Source organism: Brienomyrus brachyistius, chromosome 15, assembly GCF_023856365.1.
Source record: "Brienomyrus brachyistius isolate T26 chromosome 15, BBRACH_0.4, whole genome shotgun sequence".
Classification (NCBI taxonomy): domain Eukaryota; kingdom Metazoa; phylum Chordata; class Actinopteri; order Osteoglossiformes; family Mormyridae; genus Brienomyrus; species Brienomyrus brachyistius.
Genome location: NC_064547.1, coordinates 20067842 through 20087489, shown reverse-complemented (window position 1 = coordinate 20087489; position 19648 = coordinate 20067842). Strand labels below are relative to the sequence as shown.

Genomic DNA, 19648 nt, shown 5'->3' with positions numbered 1-19648 from the left:
GCGACCCTCTGTTCCTTCTGCTTCCTCCGGATCGGGGCGCGGGGAGGGCGCGCCGCACCATTTTTCGGATATTAATTCGTTTTGCTGTCAGGGTGTTTTTCTGTCTGATGTTTTTAACCTTCGAAATTCGTTTTATTATAGAGAATGAGAGGTATGCTGTCAAAAGAAAGGTCCGGAAAGCCACACTAAAAATATTAAAAACCATCTTTTCATGGATAAGGAAGCTTAACACCGTAACCAAGAGGTAAGAAACAAATTGGATGATAAATGATTGTTTTGAGGGTATTGTATCGTTTTATGGTTCATTTAATACACGGGTCGGAACAGAAAACGAATAGGACAAAGGTTAACCTTTCTAAAATTGCATAGTTTGATTCCGTGTCTTGTCACCTCTGTTCATACACTAGTTGCTGGGGTATCTTTAGCTCAGAGTATTATCTGCACCGGTATCCCAGACCCGGACCCTCGTGGTTATCGATCTGCACAAACATACGTCATTAGTTATAAACTGCGCTTATCTGCACGTAAAAAATATCACGCTTTATATGAGGTCAAATCAGTTTCTTTACAATCAACTATACCATGCGAATAGAAGTGAAATTTTGACGTAAAAGTAAATAGTCATTACTCTAAAAAGAGTATACCCTAATATAAACTATCTAGTGTATCGTAACGGGAATGCCCATTTTCATCCTTACACTTACTTAACGACAAATTTTTGGGTTACAAACATCTGTCTTAAATTATCTTTAGTGTTTTTAGTTTTTTTTTTAATTATTTTATTTTTAAAATAGGAAGAGTAAGAAAAATAAGTTACGATGATCAACATAATTTTAAAAATCACGCAATGCTAGTTACAAGCAGGTTGCTATTTCTAAATAAACATTTCTTTTCAATTTAGACGCGCCGCAGCACAATTGAGGATTCTCTTTTCATTTGTACTCGCATATAAAAAGACAATTTTCGATATCTGGAAAATATTCTATCTGAAGGTTTTATTGATATTTTGCAAGAAGCGGTTTGGGGCGACGTTAAAATCTGCTATAAGATTGTTAATTAAATTTTATTTGAAATTTTCATTGAATGGTTAAAGGTACTAAAATATCATATAATATCTTTGTAATTCTTAACTTGCCGAAAGAAAACTCTTGGAACAAATCAGTCCCTCTTTCTCTGGGTGTAGAATTACGCATGTGTTGTGCTTAATTCCCAAACAGAGAATGGCCAGTTAAATTAAGTTTAATGGGTAAATCTTACGGTGTGTAATTCCAATCGTGAACTATTGAGGTGAAATAAATAAAACCTGTAAAAGGTATTTGGCTGTTTCAAAGTTACCATAATCCGTTGTATTCGATTTTAGACAAAGTTATTTCAAATCTTTACTGTTCCTTATGACATGCCTGATTGGATCCGAAGTATTTTTATATAAGCCATATTCGATAGTAAGATCAAATTGAATTAGAGGCTTTATATGTAGAAACACTACATTTTTCTTTTTCCGAAATAAAAATCGAATGGGCCATTGTAACTGTGTGTGTTGTGTACTTAGAAATTAACCATTGGCTACAAGCAGCTTGACTTTGCAATGGAAATGTTTTTCAGTGAAGTTTTTATGAGATGCACCACGTCGAGGGAGTTTTCGGACCCTGGCTGAGCGCGTGTATAAAAAAAAAAAAAAAAAAAAAACCGCGGGGCGAATGGAGAGCAGGTTGGTAATAATGAGGTGCTAAAGTACCGTCCCGGGGGGTTTGCAGGGATGCTGGGGGTGCGCTGAGCTCTGGCCAATGGCCGTCAAGAAGGCAGAAGGCCATCGTCCACGGTGCCGGCTCTGAACAGAGCGCCTCTGTACCACCATCTGGTTCCTGTCCTGCAGAAGCCAGAGAAACACAGGCTCGGTCCAAACGCCGAACCCGCAGCGACCGTCCGACGTCTCTTTTGCAATTATGAAGTTACTTCCCCACATAATTCAGATTTCCAGAAATTAATATCTGACAGATCCGCTCTGGAAATAAATATGCCGACCCGAAAACTTAGTCTTTGTTGGACTGCAGTGTGAGCTAAAGGTAAGATTACTTACACATCTTGTTCCTAAGAAAATTCATTTAAATTCATTTTAAATTTTAATATGTAAATGTAATATGCAAAGCACAGTTATAATATAATTTAATATTATATGATATTATGCTATATTTCCTAAATAAATAGTTTTATATATGCGACTATTTGTATAAAAATATATACGCACATAAAGGTCTATAATTGACAGAAATCGGTCGTCAGCGCCCGTCTCCGTAGCTATTTAACTGCCTCTGTTGGCGGCTTAACGCTTTGTGAAACTGTTGTTACGGCTTCATTACGGCTGACCTTTGTCACTGACCCGATGTTCTTTAATTTAAGTGTCACGACCCTGATTTCTTTCAGTTATTGGATGCCATTGACTCCGAGGTTAATACTGAAAATATGCCTCTTACTTAAGCAAGCACTCATGGTATAATCTTGCTCTTGTCAAGTAGCAGGAAAAAAAAACATTGTCACTTAAAATATTAAAAGTCGTACGAGCCAGCACGACTGCACTCACACATTTGCAAAGTATGAATTGAGCGTGTCATTTACTGACGCTTTTTTTATATCTGCAAAATTTCTAATATTCAATCAGCGCGGACGTGTATTAAAGCGGCGAGGAGACGGACTTTTTGTTGTTGTTAATATGAATATAAAGAAGCTTTATCCGCTGTTTGTAGGGCGGTCCGTCCATCGGCTACTTCTTCAAGGGGACAGGAAGGCATTTTGAGCCCATTGTTGTCATTGTTAACTTAAATTCAAGTTTACAATAAGGTTTCAGCAGCTCGCAGCGGTGTCACTTTATAATGCACGGCTTAAGTATCCGATTTGCACAAATTGTGTCCAGCCTGCAGAGCCATTGGTGAAATTCCATTATTTCCTTACACCCAGTCATATAATTTATTTAATTTGGCATATATTCACTTATTTATAGCCTAATTCGCGTTCTGTTTTCGCGTAATTGTTTGTTATAGTGAAATTTGTTTTAAAATATATTTAATCAGTCCATGCCGTTCTTATTAATAATAGGCTACGTGGTCTAGGTATGCAATTATCTATTTTCTATCATCAATCATTTCATTTTGTTTAATTTTAGTTCTAATGATGTTTACTCTGATGTTTTAGACTGGATATCAAACTGGGTGGGAACACGGGAATTCACAAGTTGCCTTCATAGCGCTCGCTGCCGTTATGTCGCTGTTCACTCCCGTTAATCCCACGCCGAGAGACCAAAGCTGCCACTTCGACGCACTGAAAGGCAGCTTCTGTAAGGCTTCAGGGCTCCAGGCCGCTTCTGTGGATGCGCTCAGAAACGCCCGCAGTATCTTCAGCCCCCTCAAGTCCCTGGGACGCCTGGTCGCGGACACACCGGCAACCATGCCGTTAAGTTTCAATGGTCTGCCGTCCCTGTTAAATCACACCCTCCAGCCGGAGCAGGTATATACCACCGCGGGGGGATCCTACCCAAGCAGGATGCCGCCACAGCCCCCAGTCCACTTCTCCGGGATAGAGGAGCTCAACGCAGGTGTTGCCGGGCATATGGCGAAATCCTCGTCGGAGTTCAGCAGCCCTTCCAGCGACAAGTCATACTTCGAGGCGCCCACCCCACCCAAGGAAAGTTTCGTCTACCTGTACAACAGCAGTCCAATGAAGGAGAAAACGCGCACTTTCAATTTCAGCGAAGAGGACCTGTTCACGGTGCTATACGGCTACTCCAAAAACAGGGAGCACAACTGCGGCCACGCCGTGTCTGGCATCGCCTTTCCGGGAAATACCGGTAAATTTCTCATTATCTTATTATTTACATGATAGTAAATTCTGCTTGAACCCCCTTTACTAAAGCTCTGCAATAAATCTGGTGAGAAAGAGCACCTCGGTAAGAGAGAGATTTATCCTCTGCTGATGAGTATAATGATGCGTATTTAGCGTAATTGCGGGATGTGCGTGTTTACCCCTCATACTTTCTTACAGCTTCTGATAATCAAATACATCTCATGGACACGGAGGCTCTCGAGCTGCCTGAAGGTATTTTTTATGTCTTTTTGGAAGTTTCCTTCATTTAACATCTGAGAATAAGGAAAGTATATGAATGTGATTTTTTATTTATTTTCCACAAAATTTTTAGGGTTGTCTGTGCTCCAGACAAAGTACGGAGGAGTGCCCCATTGCGGAGTTTTCGCCAGCCAAAGCGTAATCCCGAAGGGTACGAGATTTGGACCATTTCAAGGAAAACTGGTTAATACCAGCGAGATCAAAATATACGACGACAATACATTGATGTGGGAGGTAGGAGACAGTCTCTTAAATTTGATGTTTTTCCATTTACAGTATAAACTAATAATAATAATAATAATAATAATAATAATAATAATAATAATAACGCATTTAGTGTCAGGGCGCAGGATAGTTGGATATAATAAGGATAGTTGCTAAATGAGATTTTAAGAGTTTACATATTATTATTATTATTATTATTATGTAAACTCTTAAAATCTCGATTAGCAACTATATTTAAACTATATTTATATTTAAATATTACCTTATATTTAAACCTACATTGTCTGAAAAAAAAAACGTAGGTTAAGAACACCAGAGACCGTTGCAATTTTATTAAACAACATTGGCTCGTCGGTGAAACTGAACAAACTTCACAACATTCAGGTTATTCTCTCCACGTAGATTTTCGAGAACGGCCGCCTGAGCCACTTCGTGGACGGCCGCGGGGCCTCGGGAAACTGGATGTCGCTTGTGAAGTGCGCTCGCTTTCCGGAGGAGCAGAACCTGCTGGCGGTCCAAAGCCACGGGCAAATCTTCTACGAGGCCTGTAAGGAAATCAGCCCGAAGCAGGAGCTACTCGTCTGGTACGGAGATTCCTACGTGCAGTTCCTCGGGATCCCGCTGACGCTGAAGGCCGTGATGGCGGAGGGAAACGCCGAGCCGACCACGGAAGGTCGGCTGTTTGGATCACGGTGTCTCTTATTATTATTCTTATTTAAAAACCAAATAAATGATAAGTTAATATAACTCTTTCTTCCCAAGTAATTGTACCTTTATAACCGTAGTCTCGTGACACACTGTGTTCTTTTTCTTATTGTTTTTTTTTTATTATTTAGACTCTGGAGAGGGATTCAAGTGTGAGCGGTGCGGGAAGGTTTTCGCCTACAAATACTACAGAGACAAGCACCTGAAGTACACGCGTTGCGTGGATCAGGGGGACCGGAAGTTTCCCTGCCACCTCTGCAACAGGTCGTTTGAAAAGCGCGACCGGCTCAGGATCCATATTCTTCACGTTCATGAGAAGCACAGACCCCACAAGGTGCCCGCGTCTTAACCTTAACACCACGAAGTGACTGCATCCCTGACACTAACACCATGAAGTGACTGCGCCCTGACACTAACACCACGAAGTTACTGCGCCCTGACACTAACACCACGAAGTTACTGCGCCCTGACACTAACACCACGAAGTGACTGCGCCCTGACACTAACACCACGAAGTTACTGCGCCCTGACACTAACACCACGAAGTTACTGCGCCCTGACACTAACACCACGAAGTGACTGCATCCCTGACACTAACACCACGTAGTTACTGCGCCCTGACACTAACACCACGTAGTTACTGCGCCCTGACACTAACACCACGAAGTGACTTCGGCCTGACACCAACACCACGAAGTTACTGCGCCCTGACACTAACACCACGAAGTTACTGCGCCCTGACACTAACACCACGAAGTGACTGCATCCCTTTCTGCAATGTTTTGATGGTGAAGTGTGTATTTATGTGTATTTTGCATGTGTTTCCTGTTGAACATGTGAACACAGTAGCCGATGTTTAGCCCACGTCAGTGTGCTTCAGTCGGATCCTGAGGGGTGCTGAAAGAACAGTTCCCGCAAGATAAAACACCGAATTACCGAAAAAAGAATTCATTTTATTTTTGAATGAAATTTCTACTGAAAATGTACAGATACATCACTGCGTGATCGCAGTATATGAATCACTTAAAGAAAGCGGGGCATTTGTAATGACTAAGATTTTCAGTACAATGAAGCAGAGTTGATCATCCTCTTTTTCCTCGCAGTGCTCTGTATGCGGAAAAAGTTTCTCGCAGTCGTCTAGTCTTAACAAACACATGCGCGTCCATTCTGGGGAGCGGCCATACAAATGCGTCTACTGTAACAAGGTAATTCACCTCCATTTCACGGTGCCTTTGCCCAGCGAGCTCGGCGTAGACACGCTGCTGCGAGACACTTACATGCTAATTAATGACAGATGTACAGCCATCCTTCTGTTAACTGGGATTTCCCGCAAAATTTATGGCATTGAAAAGAACAGAAGTTGTGTGTCCTCTTACCGATTTTCTCCCTTTCTTGGTAAAAGTACTTTCTTAATTCACTGAAAAATTTCCTATAACATTTCTAATAAAAATTCATGTTTGTTTTTGGATTTTCTATATTTCGAACTTCGCAAAGATTTGGTCATTTAAGTTGTGTCCTCTGATTTCCAGGCATTCACCGCCTCCAGCATCTTACGGACGCACATTAGGCAGCATTCTGGCGAGAAACCCTTCAAATGCAGGCACTGCGGAAAGGCGTTCGCCTCCCACGCCGCGCACGACAGCCACGTCCGGCGGACACACGCCAAAGACCGGCCTTATTCCTGCGATATCTGCGCTAGCGCCTTTCAAGAAATACAGGAACTCAAGTATCACATGAAGACTCACAAAGGTATGGACTTTTATTGTTAGATCTATCTCTCGGCTCAGAAATAATGAATCATTCACGGGAAAACAAATTTCTATGCACTTAAAAAGCATTTGAGCTTGTGGTTTAGTACAAGGTAAGAGGAAATAACTTTGGATACAATGGTAGCAGATGTTTTAGATAACTTAGGGTTCAGTCTTTATAAAATTAACTCCCATTCACAATTGTGCCCATGTGTCTGAGTCGTCTGTAGAAATCTGTTATTAAATGCTGCTCGCATGTCCGCTAACGAATTTACGCTTTAGATAATGAAACAACGAAGTGTGGGTGCGATCTCATATACTATGTGGCGTGAAGTCTTTTATTCTATACAACCCTCAATAAAGAAGGAAAAAAATACTTTGTGAATTTGCAGAGGGACCACTGATAGAAACCATCATCCCCCCAAATATATCTGCGAATTTGACAGTGGGGGGCAAAGATTTATTCTCCATGAACAGTGAATGCCCGGGAACACAGATACGCGCCGGAGAGAGCGTCTCTTACGCCGCGCCGCAGAACCACAGGCCCTGGAACTAGCGCGGCCCCAACTGAAGACTGTGCGACGACTTCTGAAGACGCTGCAACACTGTCTTAATAACGTTATGCTTGATTAAATATATATTTAATTGTAAGCATCCTTGTGGACAATGCAATGGGTTGTTGTTTTGCCAAATATATTTATTTATTTGTCTTGACTCTATTCGTAATAAGTGTTTGGGACCACGTTTTATATATATAAATATGTCCATGTGAATTTCACACTTCAGAAAAAAACGAAAATAACCTCAATGTTTATACATGCGACAGAACTCCGTATATCCTACTGTAACATTTATAATTAGATACATATCATAAAACGTGTATTCCAGTGTTATTTTTTACTTAATGTTGCCACGGTTTGGTATAAAGAGGATAATGATAATATATTCGTTTGTAATATAATTCAATTTCTGTTTGAAATGTATGGTTTCAGGTGTGTATAAGAACTTAGACTGTCTACATGTCTTTCTTTTATTTAATCGCGCTGTAAACAAAATTAGCTAATAGCGAAGCTGTCATCCAGATTAGTCTTTATCATTATATTTACGTTATATTTGCTGGTTTGCATAATTTAAGCCAATGGTTTAAAACTTCTGAATTCGTCAAAACGAAGTCAGAAAAAAAACTCCATAAACAAATCCCGATTAAATCAGGAAGTATCCCCGGGCGCCAAGCTAGATAAACTGCCTTTACCTTTGCTTTCCATATCGGAAATGATTTCCTGTTTGTGGGCGTCTATGTAAACTTAATTCTTAGATTGCCGTGGCAGTCCTCGTATTTATCTGTGAGTTTGAATTGTTATGCAGGAAGAACATTACATATGTCTATGAAATAATTAGAAGTGGCATGGTCATCTAACTGTAACTGTAATTTTTCTATTACAATAAAATATTGATCCCTAAACCGAATTAAATGAATCACACACACACACACACACACACACACACACACACACACACACATATATATATATATATATATATATATATATATAATTTGTTTTATTATCGAATTCCCTATGAGTTTAGCATGTTGTAATAACTTAAAAATACAGAACAGAGAACATTCGGCTGCCAAATGACACCCACTTTGCCCGTGTGTGTATAAATAATGAAATAATAATAGCAAAATAGTAATAGCAGTGAAAAGCGCTCCTTGGTGTCTAACGTCTGTCCTAAAGGCAGGTTTCCAGGGGACGAGAGCTCAATCCCTGTCATTTCTTGCCTTGACGCGCTTCGTAAACCAGATGTTTGCCAAAAAGGCGAAATGCGATGTCTGACTGAAAAAGGCAGCTTGTCCACGGAAGCTAATGCTCAGCAATCCGTATAATTAGGGGTGGGGAGGTGATTGGGATGATTTCTGGAGAAGGAGCGGAAGACAGCCGGGCAAGTTTGAATTTTACCTATGCATTGTTTCTAAGCAATTACTTCGGCTCACTATAATTAATAATTAATCTGCTTCCATGCATTTTCTACGTCCAGCACGTGCCTTACAGGCAGAAACTCGGGCAGAGCCACTGGCGGTCTGTTTCCTAGCAGCGCTGTAATTGTCGATGTATTTTGTATTGCATCTGTTAAATCACAGCTGTATAATTGTACCTTACATGAGATGTGTGTCTTTGCCACCCTGAATGCGGTACAACAGACCACTTTCTGCTCATCCCACGAGCACATCTTCAGGACTTCATCTGAAGCACATCTTTAATACTTTCTTCTGCTTGCTTTTGCAGCTATCTGAGCGCTTCAGTGGAATGAGTGCTATCACTTTTGTTAAGCACAATCGGCTGACTTTTATCAGTCACCAAATGATTTTAAAGAGGCTAAACTCAATGTTTTTGGAGTGGAATGTTGCTGATAAATAATTGAATAGGGGGTGGTGCCCCCTCCCCCCTCCGTCCCCCACCTGTCCCTCCCCTTCTGCCCTGGTTGTAGTGTGTGACTGCTAGTTCAGGGTGCTGAGGGGGTCCCACACAGAGCCTGGGGGGACAGCTTTTTTCTTAACCCCCCTGCTCCGAAAGACTTCTATAAATTGTATGCATGGGTGACTGAGCTTACAGTGTGGGGGGGGGGGGGCGTTTAGAAAGGCTCACTGTAAAATTTAAACCCAGGGTTATGAAGTAGTTAGCCAATTGTGGGTCTGCCCCTCTGCCGCCCCCCACCCATGATAAATTTCAGGCCCAGTTCATCATGTCCGTCGTTACTATTCTTTGGGGCAACAGAGTGGAAATGAGAGCACATGCCACACAATGGGGCATCATAATCAGGTGTCCTGAAAGCAGAGAGCTGGTCTGCCCCCCCCCCAGCACATCTGCTGCACCTCCACTGTCCCATCATGTCCACACATGTTCCCAGTGTGCTTCCTGGAGTCTCCCCCCCCAACAGTCAGTGCAATTATGTGATGCTTTAAGTCAATGGGGGTGGGGGTGGGGGGGGGAGAGAGACTCACAGCAAAGAGAGACATGAAAGACAAACAGATCAGATCAGGCAGCAGCAGATTCAGGAGGATCTGAGAAGAAGATTCAGCTGGATTCTGGACATCCTTGAGGAGCAGTGAGGCTCAGGTTTACACAGGGGACACCTGAGCCCAACTGGCTCCACTGCCGTCCACTGCCTGCTGGGACAGGAGCTTTTGGAGGATGTGTGGACTGTGTGCAAACCCCGTTCCGGGACCAGACAGCCAGCACAGCGAGACGAGGACCATCCTTACACCTACAGGGCAGTGTTAGGGCCAAATTCCAGGCAACACAATCAACGGACAGCGCCTGTGATTCACATCGATGCTGTAAGACAAGCCCGCTTATTAATGCATAACATACATCCTCATAGTGTCATATATGAAATGAAATGTCGAATCTCTTTTAACTGTTACATATATTACCTCTATATTAACATGCATGTGCTGCATAACGATGTTCCGGTGAACGGCAGGCCGCTCATTCGACGGTGGTTCCAGGAGGTTATAACGGAAATTCCTGTGGCCTGGTGACGTCACAGACATGGATGCGCGACACATTACTGTGGGGTTTGTGGGGATACTGGTGTAAACAAACCTACAGCACTGCCAGGCATGTCAGAGTGTATTATACACAGTACATAATACTTTATATTATAATAATTATAATATAATAAACAACTTTGTTTCTGGTTCATGTATTTACTGTATTCTACTTTTTGCCATTATTTAGGCTACACTGCATAGCCTGGGTGTGCAGCAGAGGCTATACCATCTAGGCTTGTGTTAGGACACTCTATGATGTTCTCACGACAGCAAAATCACTTAACGTATTTCTCGGAACGTATGACTGTCATCCAGCATCACGTGATTGTGTTGGATTCACTTTGCAAACCTCTGAAATGAAATCGGAGGCGGCCGCTGCGCTTCGGCTATGACTGTTTCTCATCCGTCCGTTTGCAGTGGAGCGTCCAGCCCTTTGAGGTCAGCAGTGCGTAAATCACAGTGAGACGGCAGCTTAGCGAGCTGACTTGCTTTCTGCTTAACATCGCCGGCATTTACGGCCTGAGCACAAAGGCCCGCCGTGTTTGCATGTGAAGTGCGGTAGTCCATCCGCATAGAGGGGCTCATTTAAATGTGTGCGTGGCCCCCAGGGGACCCCAATGGGGCGCGTCCCCCTGGCCGGCCTCAGCGGACCCCTCACAGAGGACGTTGCCTCCTCTGGTTACACACAATAACAAATGAGAGTGTGTGTGTGTGTGTGGGGGGGGGGGGTGTTCTTGAGGGGTGGGGGTCTGGAGGTCAGAGGTTGGGTTCCAGTGGACAATTTAATTACCCTGGCACACTCCAAATGGTGGAAATATGTGATCCTTAAACAAGGCCGTGGGCTGAAGTAACCCCCCCCCCCCCCGATGTGAAATCCCTCCTCCCCCCGCCTCTGGGACCCTCAGGCCCCCATGGGATGGCTCTGTGCAGCTCGGAGGACCTTTGGAGAACACGCCGGATTAGACTGAGCGGCTGACATCATGACGTATAAACTGTGAGTGCTTGTGCGCCGTTACGAGTCGGGACCCTAGCACCCCCCGGCATGGGGCCTGATTCAGCCCGCTCTCCCCCGCTCCTAAACAGCCGTTTATAGACATTGATCTCGCACTTAAACACAGCTGTCACCCACCTCTCCCTCCTCAGCCTGTGAAAATTCGTTATTTATCCTCCCATTCTGAATATGTGATTATTAATGGTCAATAAAAGGTGTATTTTTCTGGTTTTATCGTCCAGTTGGTCAGCAGCTAAACTCCCTCACCGCGGTAATTAATCAGAGCACAAGGACTACCCTGAATCCTGCCACCGGCTGCTGAGGATATATTCTTTTCAAACTCACTATATTAACAAGTGACAGTGTCTCTCAGTCTCTGACAGCAGAGAAATCAACACAGCAAAATGCTGGACTGATGCAGGGTCTGCAGACTGGATCTGAACTGGACCACCGGCTAAAGCATTTAGTTGGACCAGAAGGCCCCCGACCCCGAGCCAGTGACACTCTCCCGCGTTTCACGGATGGGCTTAACTGGCACCTCGACACAGGTGCTGCAGCATTTTCAGCACTTTAAACAGCTGGGAATTTTGCGAAGCACCACCCTCTCTGGCCTGCGGGTGGCAGCAGTAACCCCTCGCGCCGTCTGCCCTGGGTTCCAGGCTTTCGGCTCCTATAGACCAAGAGTTCTGACCAGTGGTTCTGGAGCCAAAGCCTTTGTGGACCAGATTATTTTAAGAATGAGATGGAGGTCTTTGTGGGGACTGAGGCTGGGACCCACGGGGAGGGGGAGGGGGGGGTTGGGACCTCCCAGGAAGCCCCCCCCCCCCACCCCACAGCGCTTGACTCCTGCACTCTGTCTAAGTGGCTACCTATCAGTTCCTGTTTCACCAGCGCTGCCCGCGGCCTGATCTATTACCTGTATTGACTGGCTAATGGCTGTCAGTCGGCCGCGGGACCCTATACTGGCCCAGCCTTTGGGCTATTTGCTGAGTGGGATCATAAACTCCACACTAAAGGGCTCGCTTTCCGTGGCCGTTGCTGTCACTGTCACCGTCACCCGAAAAGGGGGGGGGGGGGGGTACCCCGTTCGATGGGTCATCATTGTCTATTACAATGATCGTGACTGATAAGCACTGTGTCGACCTAATGTTTAAAACACCGCCACCGCAAATACACTGGGCCGGAACCCCCCCACCCCCAAAATGGGAGGATCCCATCGGTGTTGCAGGCTTACCAGCTATTTCCACAGGGATCCCTGGTAAAATGCAGACAAATGATCGTGGATTACAGGCCGGAGAGGCAGATCAAACAGGCCAGAGGTCTCCGTGCTGGTGGCAGGAGGGGGACTCAGCTGACCGGGGCCCGGGGGACAGATGGCCATCGTCGTCCCACTGGGGCCAGAGTGTGACCCTGTACTATGGGGTGGGGTGGGAGGGGGTGCTCTTATTTACTCCCCAGGCCTTAGTAAAGGGGGACCCTGTGGCATCCCCCAGCATTCAGCTGTATTGGCTGCTGGTCTCCATTCTACTTTGGTGCTATCTTTTCATCCATCCATCCATCCATCCATCCATCCATCCATCCATCTATCCATCCATCCATCCATCCATCCATCCATCCATCTTCCAAGCCCCTAGTCAGGGTCATGTATCTGTGCTGAGCAGGTGATTCAATTAGGGTGATCTCACACGGTTAAGTGTAAATTTACCTTTCAAACTGCCCACTCAGGAACCCCATACCCAAAATGATGAGGCTGCCGTTCGTAGGGGTCGCCTGGCAGTGCCTCAGGGGCTGTTTCATGATCGCCTTACTGTGTTTTTATCGCTAAGCTTTTGTCCCTGATCTGTGTGGAGTTCCTGCTTCAGAGTCACCGCACTGCAGACCTTCTGAATTAACCGTGTCCCAGTTATCCGCCTTAATCCCTCTGGCTTTACATTTAAAGCATCCGTTAAGCGTTCCAAGCAGCCGGAAGCCATGCGTCCGTGCGTATCCCTGTTTACTCCACGGGGATCGGCTGGGAGTCAGACAGGGAGCCAGAGGTTTGGACTGGATTAGCAAATCGGCACCATAACCAGCGTGGGCAGAAAAGGGTAACCATCGCCCCCACCCCTAGTGATTGCAAGCTCAGGAACACGGTAACCCTGCTTACACGCCCACCCATCCACCCCCACCCACCCCCTTGGCCCACCTCTGCCGGCTCATTGATAGAGCTGTCAGCCATATTTATGGTACTTTCAGTCAGGGTTTCTGGATGCTGTACTAGTTTATCTACTAGTTAGTCCTCCTCCCCCTCCTACTTTTGCCATTTCGGGTCCCCCTGTGCTCTTACGTGGGGAGGGGGTAATTATGAGAAGAGGCAGGGTAACATGGTAATGACACTGGGCTGGTGGTCCCCCAGGGGGCCGGCAAGCCAATGGCAGCCCCTCCCCATCCGGGCCCTTGAGACAGCATATTGGTGATGTTCACTGGCTGTGCCAGGAACCACACGATGAACTGTGGCACTAAGTGATGGAGATAGAGTTTGCAGACCAGGCCAGCCAAGCACAGGGTACCCAGTACCACACACAGTCCATCCCAAACTGAACACGAAGCATCCGGACACATCCACACACCAGTAGGCCTCCAATCATCGGCACACGTCCAAACACCAGCAGGCCTCCAAACATCAGGACACGTCCACACACCAGCAGGCCTCCAAACATCAGGACACATCCACACACCAGTAGGCCTCCAATCATCGGCACACGTCCAAACACCAGCAGGCCTCCAAACATCAGGACACGTCCACACACCAGCAGGCCTCCAAACATCAGGACACATCCACACACCAGTAGGCCTCCAATCATCGGCACACGTCCAAACACCAGTAGGCCTCCAAACATCAGGACACATCTAAGCACCAGCAGGCCTCCAAACATCAGGACACATCCACACACCAGTAGGCCTCCAATCATCGGCACACGTCCAAACACCAGCAGGCCTCCAAACATCAGGACACGTCCACACACCAGCAGGCCTCCAAACATCAGGACACATCTAAGCACCAGTAGGCCTCCAATCATCGGCACACGTCCAAACACCAGTAGGCCTCCAAACATCAGGACACATCTAAGCACCAGCAGGCCTCCAAACATCCGGACACGTCCAGACACCAGCAGGCCTCCAAACATCAGGACACATCTACACACCAGTAGGCCTCCAATCATCGGCACACGTCCAAACACCAGTAGGCCTCCAAACATCAGGACACGTCTAAGCACCAGCAGGCCTCCAAACATCCGGACACGTCCAGACACCAGCAGGCCTCCAAACATCCGGACACGTCCAGACACCAGCAGGCCCCCACGTGCCGTCATAAACATTTTAGGGCACTTTATGGAGATTTTGCTGGGGACACATAAGACGAACAGTCCCGTCCGTCTGAAACATTTATGAAGCCTCCCTAATGTACCCTAACAGCTGCTTCCCCACGTCTAACTCATTAACACACAGCAAGCGGTACTGCACTTCCTGCGTTTTACTCCTGCGGCTGCTGATAGACACCGTCAGGTTCAGACCCACCCATTTAGATGACTACATCCATCCAGGGCTGTTTTGGAAGTTAGCGGGTGCTGGAGCTGCTGCTAAAAATGAAGATAAGCAGTTTTCTATAAGCAGTAGCAGGCCGCCTGCGGATTCCGATGTCACTCGTCACCCACATTGAGCTCGCCTATGTACACAGCACTCCTGGCTATCGATAAATGACACTTTTCATTTTATATAGTGTCTTACTGCTTTGTAATTCTTGCACTTGTGTCCAATGGGCGAATTAGTGTCCTTAAACTGCCCTGTGTGTGTGTGCATGCACACCCTGCCGCAGACTGGCACAGGGCAACGGGTAAGACTTGCACAAGGTAAGACTGTCCCCTGCCCTATGATAGACTGGCATCCTGTCCAGGGTGTCCTCTGCCCTGTGCCCTGTGATAGACTGACATCCTGCTCAGGGTGTCCTCTGCCCTGTGCCCTATGATAGACTGGCATCCTGTCCAGGGTGTCCTCTGCCCTGTGCCCTGTTATAGACTGGCATCCTGTCCAGGGTGTCCTCTGCCCTGTGCCCTATGATAGACTGGCATCCTGTCCAGGGTATCCCCTGCCCTGTGCCCTATGATAGACTGGCATCCTGCTCAGGGTGTCCCCTGCCCTGTGCCCTATGATAGACTGGCATCCTGGTAAGGGTATCCCCTGCCCTGTGCCCATTGATAGACTGGCATCCTGCTCAGGGTGTCCCCTGCATTGTGGCCTGTGGCCTGGGATGAACTCCCAACCCTCTCCGCTTTACTAGATAAGATGGCTGGAAACACACAGACCCTGATTGCCAGGTTTGTAACACAGCTCCAGGGCGAACATTGATTGGATCACTAAGGAAGACCCTGTCAGTGTTTAAGGTTTTGACATTCGATATCAACAAGCGGGACATTCTTAAACGTAAAGAGGTGGGAGGGGCCCCGGAAGACCCCCCCCCCCAATCCCGTATTGGATTGCTTGACCTCGGCTTGTCATTGCACTGCGTGGAAAGCTGACCGGGCGCAGGCGACCTCCATTACAGCCCCCGAATTAATGTTAAAGCCTGCCCCCCTGGGGACCGCCTTGCCCCCCTCACACACACACACACACACACTCCCCCACCCTGCCCTGCCGGAGTGGGTTTTACAGTTTCCCTCGGCCTGCTCCCCTGTTTACATTGCTGTTTAAGAGGCCATATGCCGAACGGATTTCGGTTACAGTTCAGATTTCTGTCTGCCTCACAAGCCGTAGCCATGGACTGACAGCTTTCGGGCCTCCGAGTGAGACAGTTATGGGGAGGGGGGGGGGGGGGGATACGCGGAATTTAGCAGCTTAATGTTGTTACACTGAAACATCAGTTCTGGTGAGGAAGGGTTATTCACTGTATTTTTTGCTGACCCACAAAACGCCGCTCGTCATACACAGTCTTAGTGTATGACTTGGTGGAGTTAGCAGTGATGGGGGGGCAGGCTCACAGTGCTGAGCGCACACACACCTCCTGTGCAGCGTGAGGCGCCGCGTGACAGGCACGGGTACGAGGAGTGCATTTCCAGCTTGGGGGGAGGATCAATGGTGCTGAAACGGAGACCACCCACCCCACATGCCGTCATGCTAATGGCCCAGAACATCACTTTTAAAGGCCGTTTCCCATCAGCACCGACCTGGGTCACATCCTCAATGCCGTCAAAACAACGCACTGGAAGGAGAGGCAGTGGTCGATACGCATGTGTGCAGATGGGGGGCGACGTGGGGCTCCCAGCCGGATCCGTCTCATCAGGAACATGTCCGATACACAGAAACGCACGCTAGGCTAATGCAGGACTCATGTCCTCCGGAAAGAGGCTTTCTCCATGGAGATTGATGGAACAATTCAGCCCAAGACCTGTGTGCTCAGCTCCATGTGCATATCAGGGTAACAGTTGTGATAGAGAGAAGTCAGCCTTGGGGCTTTCGCACCCGAGAGACATCGGCCTGCGGGCCTTCATGTGCAAGAGGTGTGGGCCTGCGGGCCTTCACGTGCGAGAGGCGTGGGCCTGGGGCCTTCATGTGCAAGAGGTGTGGGCCTGCGGGCCTTCACGTGCGAGAGGCGTGGGCCTGCGGGTCTTCACGTGTGAGAGGCGTGGGCCTGGGGGCCTTCACGTGCGAGAGGCGTGGGCCTGGGGGCCTTCACGTGCGAGAGGCGTGGGCCTGCGGGCCTTCACGTGCGAGAGGCGTGGGCCTGGGGGCCTTCACGTGCGAGAGGCGTGGGCCTGCGGGCCTTCACGTGCGAGAGGCGTGGGCCTGGGGGCCTTCACGTGCGAGAGGCGTGGGCCTGCGGGCCTTCACGTGCGAGAGGCGTGGGCCTGGGGCCTTCACGTGCGAGAGGCGTGGGCCTGGGGCCTTCACGTGCGAGAGGCGTGGGCCTGCGGGCCTTCACGTGCGAGAGGCGTGGGCCTGCGGGCCTTCACGTGCGAGAGGTGTGGGCCTGGGGCCTTCACGTGCGAGAGGCGTGGGCCTGGGGCCTTCACGTGCGAGAGGCGTGGGCCTGCGGGCCTTCACGTGCGAGAGGCGTGGGCCTGCGGGCCTTCACATGCGAGAGGCGTGGGCCTGGGGCCTTCACGTGCGAGAGGCGTGGGCCTGTGGGCCTTCATGTGCGAGAGGCGTGGGCCTGCGGGCCTTCATGCCTGAGAGACGTTGACCTGCGGGCCTTCATGTGCGAGAGGCGCGGGCCTGCGGGCCTTCATGTGCGAGAGGCGTGGGCCTGGGGGCACCACAATCAAAGCTAAAGGCCGTCCAACGGAAAATACAAATGGAGACTTTTTTTTGGGCCAGGCAGTGGATCTATTGCTGCTGTTTGCTCATTATTTGCTATTGCTATACTGTCAGGAAAATCTTAAATCATCACAAAATGTCTCTCTTGGCCCCTTTGTCCAATTTTGCATACAATTTTATGTATTCAAAGGCCCCTGTGAAGTGCTGGGCTCCCTGAATCTGTACACCTGCACCCCTGTATATAGTACATTTTTGTGTCTGCGATGTTCTGCCTGCTTCACCCGCTCACTTCACCTGCCTTTAAAATCCTCTGAATCCTTTGCATCTACTCATAAGGTTTTGACACGAAGACAGAATACTGGCCCACCCACAGCTGGCCCAGCACACCAGAATAAAGCGCCTTCATACGTCAAATTCTGCTTCATCTTTTGGGGGCACAAAAAAACTTTGCATCCCCAAAAGATGAAGCAGAATTTGACGTATGAAGGCGCTTCATACGTATGAAGAAGATTGGCTTTTCTTTGACAGTTATAAGCGAGACAGATGAAGTGTCGAGACTGAACACGATTAAGTTTACGGCTTAAGCTTGTAACAAAGACGTTTCCTTCATATGAAGTACGGTTTGTATTTGTTAAACAGAGAGATACTGCAGCTCCTGCGAACGGTGCCCTCGCTCCCTGCCATGCCGCCCGGGTCTGAGCGAGCCTCTCCACCGGCTCTCTGTCCCTGTATCGGTGTTGCTCTCCGCTCCAGCGGTCCATTGATCGGAATTAGTAAGTTAATAAGGGTTAGGCTAATTCATCAGCCCGCTAGAGACTGGAACTGCACGGCGAGGCTTAATCAAGCCATCAGAAGTCAGCAAGCATGAAGGAAGTAATTAAAGCGAATGGCTGTGGGTTAGACAGCAGCCGAGTCTGCCCTGCCACCAGCTAGGGAGCTTCCATCTTGGCCCTCGTTCCCTCTCAGCCTGTAAATCAGAGACTGAAGGCCAGGAAAATCACTCGCCAGCCCCTAATGAACAAGAAGGGGGGAGCCTCGGCCCGCGGGACCCCGCCAGCAGGCAGCCCCAGTCATGGGTATGTGTGGTTTATGCTCAGCACGCAGGTAGGTGAGGTTTGATTCCCGGAAGGGGGCTCCTATCCTCGGCTGCTTAAATGTGCACTTCGTGTGCTGGGATGAGGCCCACGCAGGCTTTGGAGAGATGCTCTGTCTGCGCGTTGGGCATCAGCGTGTTATGGGTGCAGCTGTGAGCTGTTGGGGTTGTGCTCTAATCCCATGGGAAGGAGGTCCTAGCAATGATGCACAGATACTGAACACCAGGCAGCCACACCTAATCCAGAACCAGGACTTCGGCTGGGGATGCATTTTTTCCTCAGTTAAATCTCCCCCTCCACCCCGTCCAATGACATATATAGCTGGGAAATCACCAATAATTACCCCCAATCATCTTCCTCAATATTTCACCAGCAAAACAGAGGCGCTATTGAGAGGCACGCTACCCGGAGAGTGATGATCTCATTTGAGAGCAGAGAGGATGGGTCACGGTGAGTGGACCTACAGTGTCCCCCCCCCCACCCCCAAGCTGTGAATAATGGCTGTGCCCCCAACACAATAACTTTCGACTGAACAAACCAGAAAGGTAATTTAAGGGTTTGGGCATCACGCGGATTGGGAGGAGCCTGCGTTTGATCGTTCGTCTAAGTAACATAAAACCAGGACATCGGGCATCATGTAGGAAGCGCAGCAAGGACAGTGGACTGCCTCTGCCCCAGTGGCGTCCCGATTCTGATCGGCCCGTAACTTCCCATATGCCACTTAAGATGGCCGACACCCAGCCACAGGTATAGTGTGACCCATTACGGACATCTCTGGGCCTGGAATCGGGACGGTGACAGTATTAATGAGGTCCCCAGGTGAGCAAATAAGACACATTACCGTTGAATGATTTCAGAGGAGATATTAAATTGCCCTTTGCGGGCTGGCTGGGCAGCGCGCATGTTCTTTAAGGGCCTGTTGTTC

General features: G+C 48.0%; 1 protein-coding gene across 1 annotated transcript; it reads left to right on the top strand.

Annotated features, from left to right (window-relative positions):
- Positions 1 to 3252: 3252 nt before the first annotated feature.
- prdm14 (PR domain containing 14) lies at positions 3253 to 7591 on the top strand. Its single transcript, XM_048977686.1, has 8 exons — positions 3253 to 3838; positions 4033 to 4086; positions 4187 to 4347; positions 4741 to 5011; positions 5175 to 5377; positions 6147 to 6248; positions 6573 to 6792; positions 7184 to 7591. The coding sequence occupies exons 1-8, from the start codon at positions 3253 to 3255 to the stop codon at positions 7345 to 7347; spliced, it is 1761 nt and encodes a 586-aa protein (XP_048833643.1). The 3' UTR covers positions 7348 to 7591.
- Positions 7592 to 19648: the final 12057 nt, after the last annotated feature.

Excerpts from the sequence above, each read along its gene's own strand:
- prdm14 (XM_048977686.1), top strand. The coding sequence starts at position 3,253 with ATGTCGCTGTTCACTCCCGTTAATCCCACGCCGAGAGACCAAAGCTGC. Across the intron at positions 4,087-4,186 it reads GGCTCTCGAGCTGCCTGAAG|GGTTGTCTGTGCTCCAGACA; the intron begins GTATTTTTTATG and ends CAAAATTTTTAG. Across the intron at positions 6,249-6,572 it reads AATGCGTCTACTGTAACAAG|GCATTCACCGCCTCCAGCAT; the intron begins GTAATTCACCTC and ends TCTGATTTCCAG.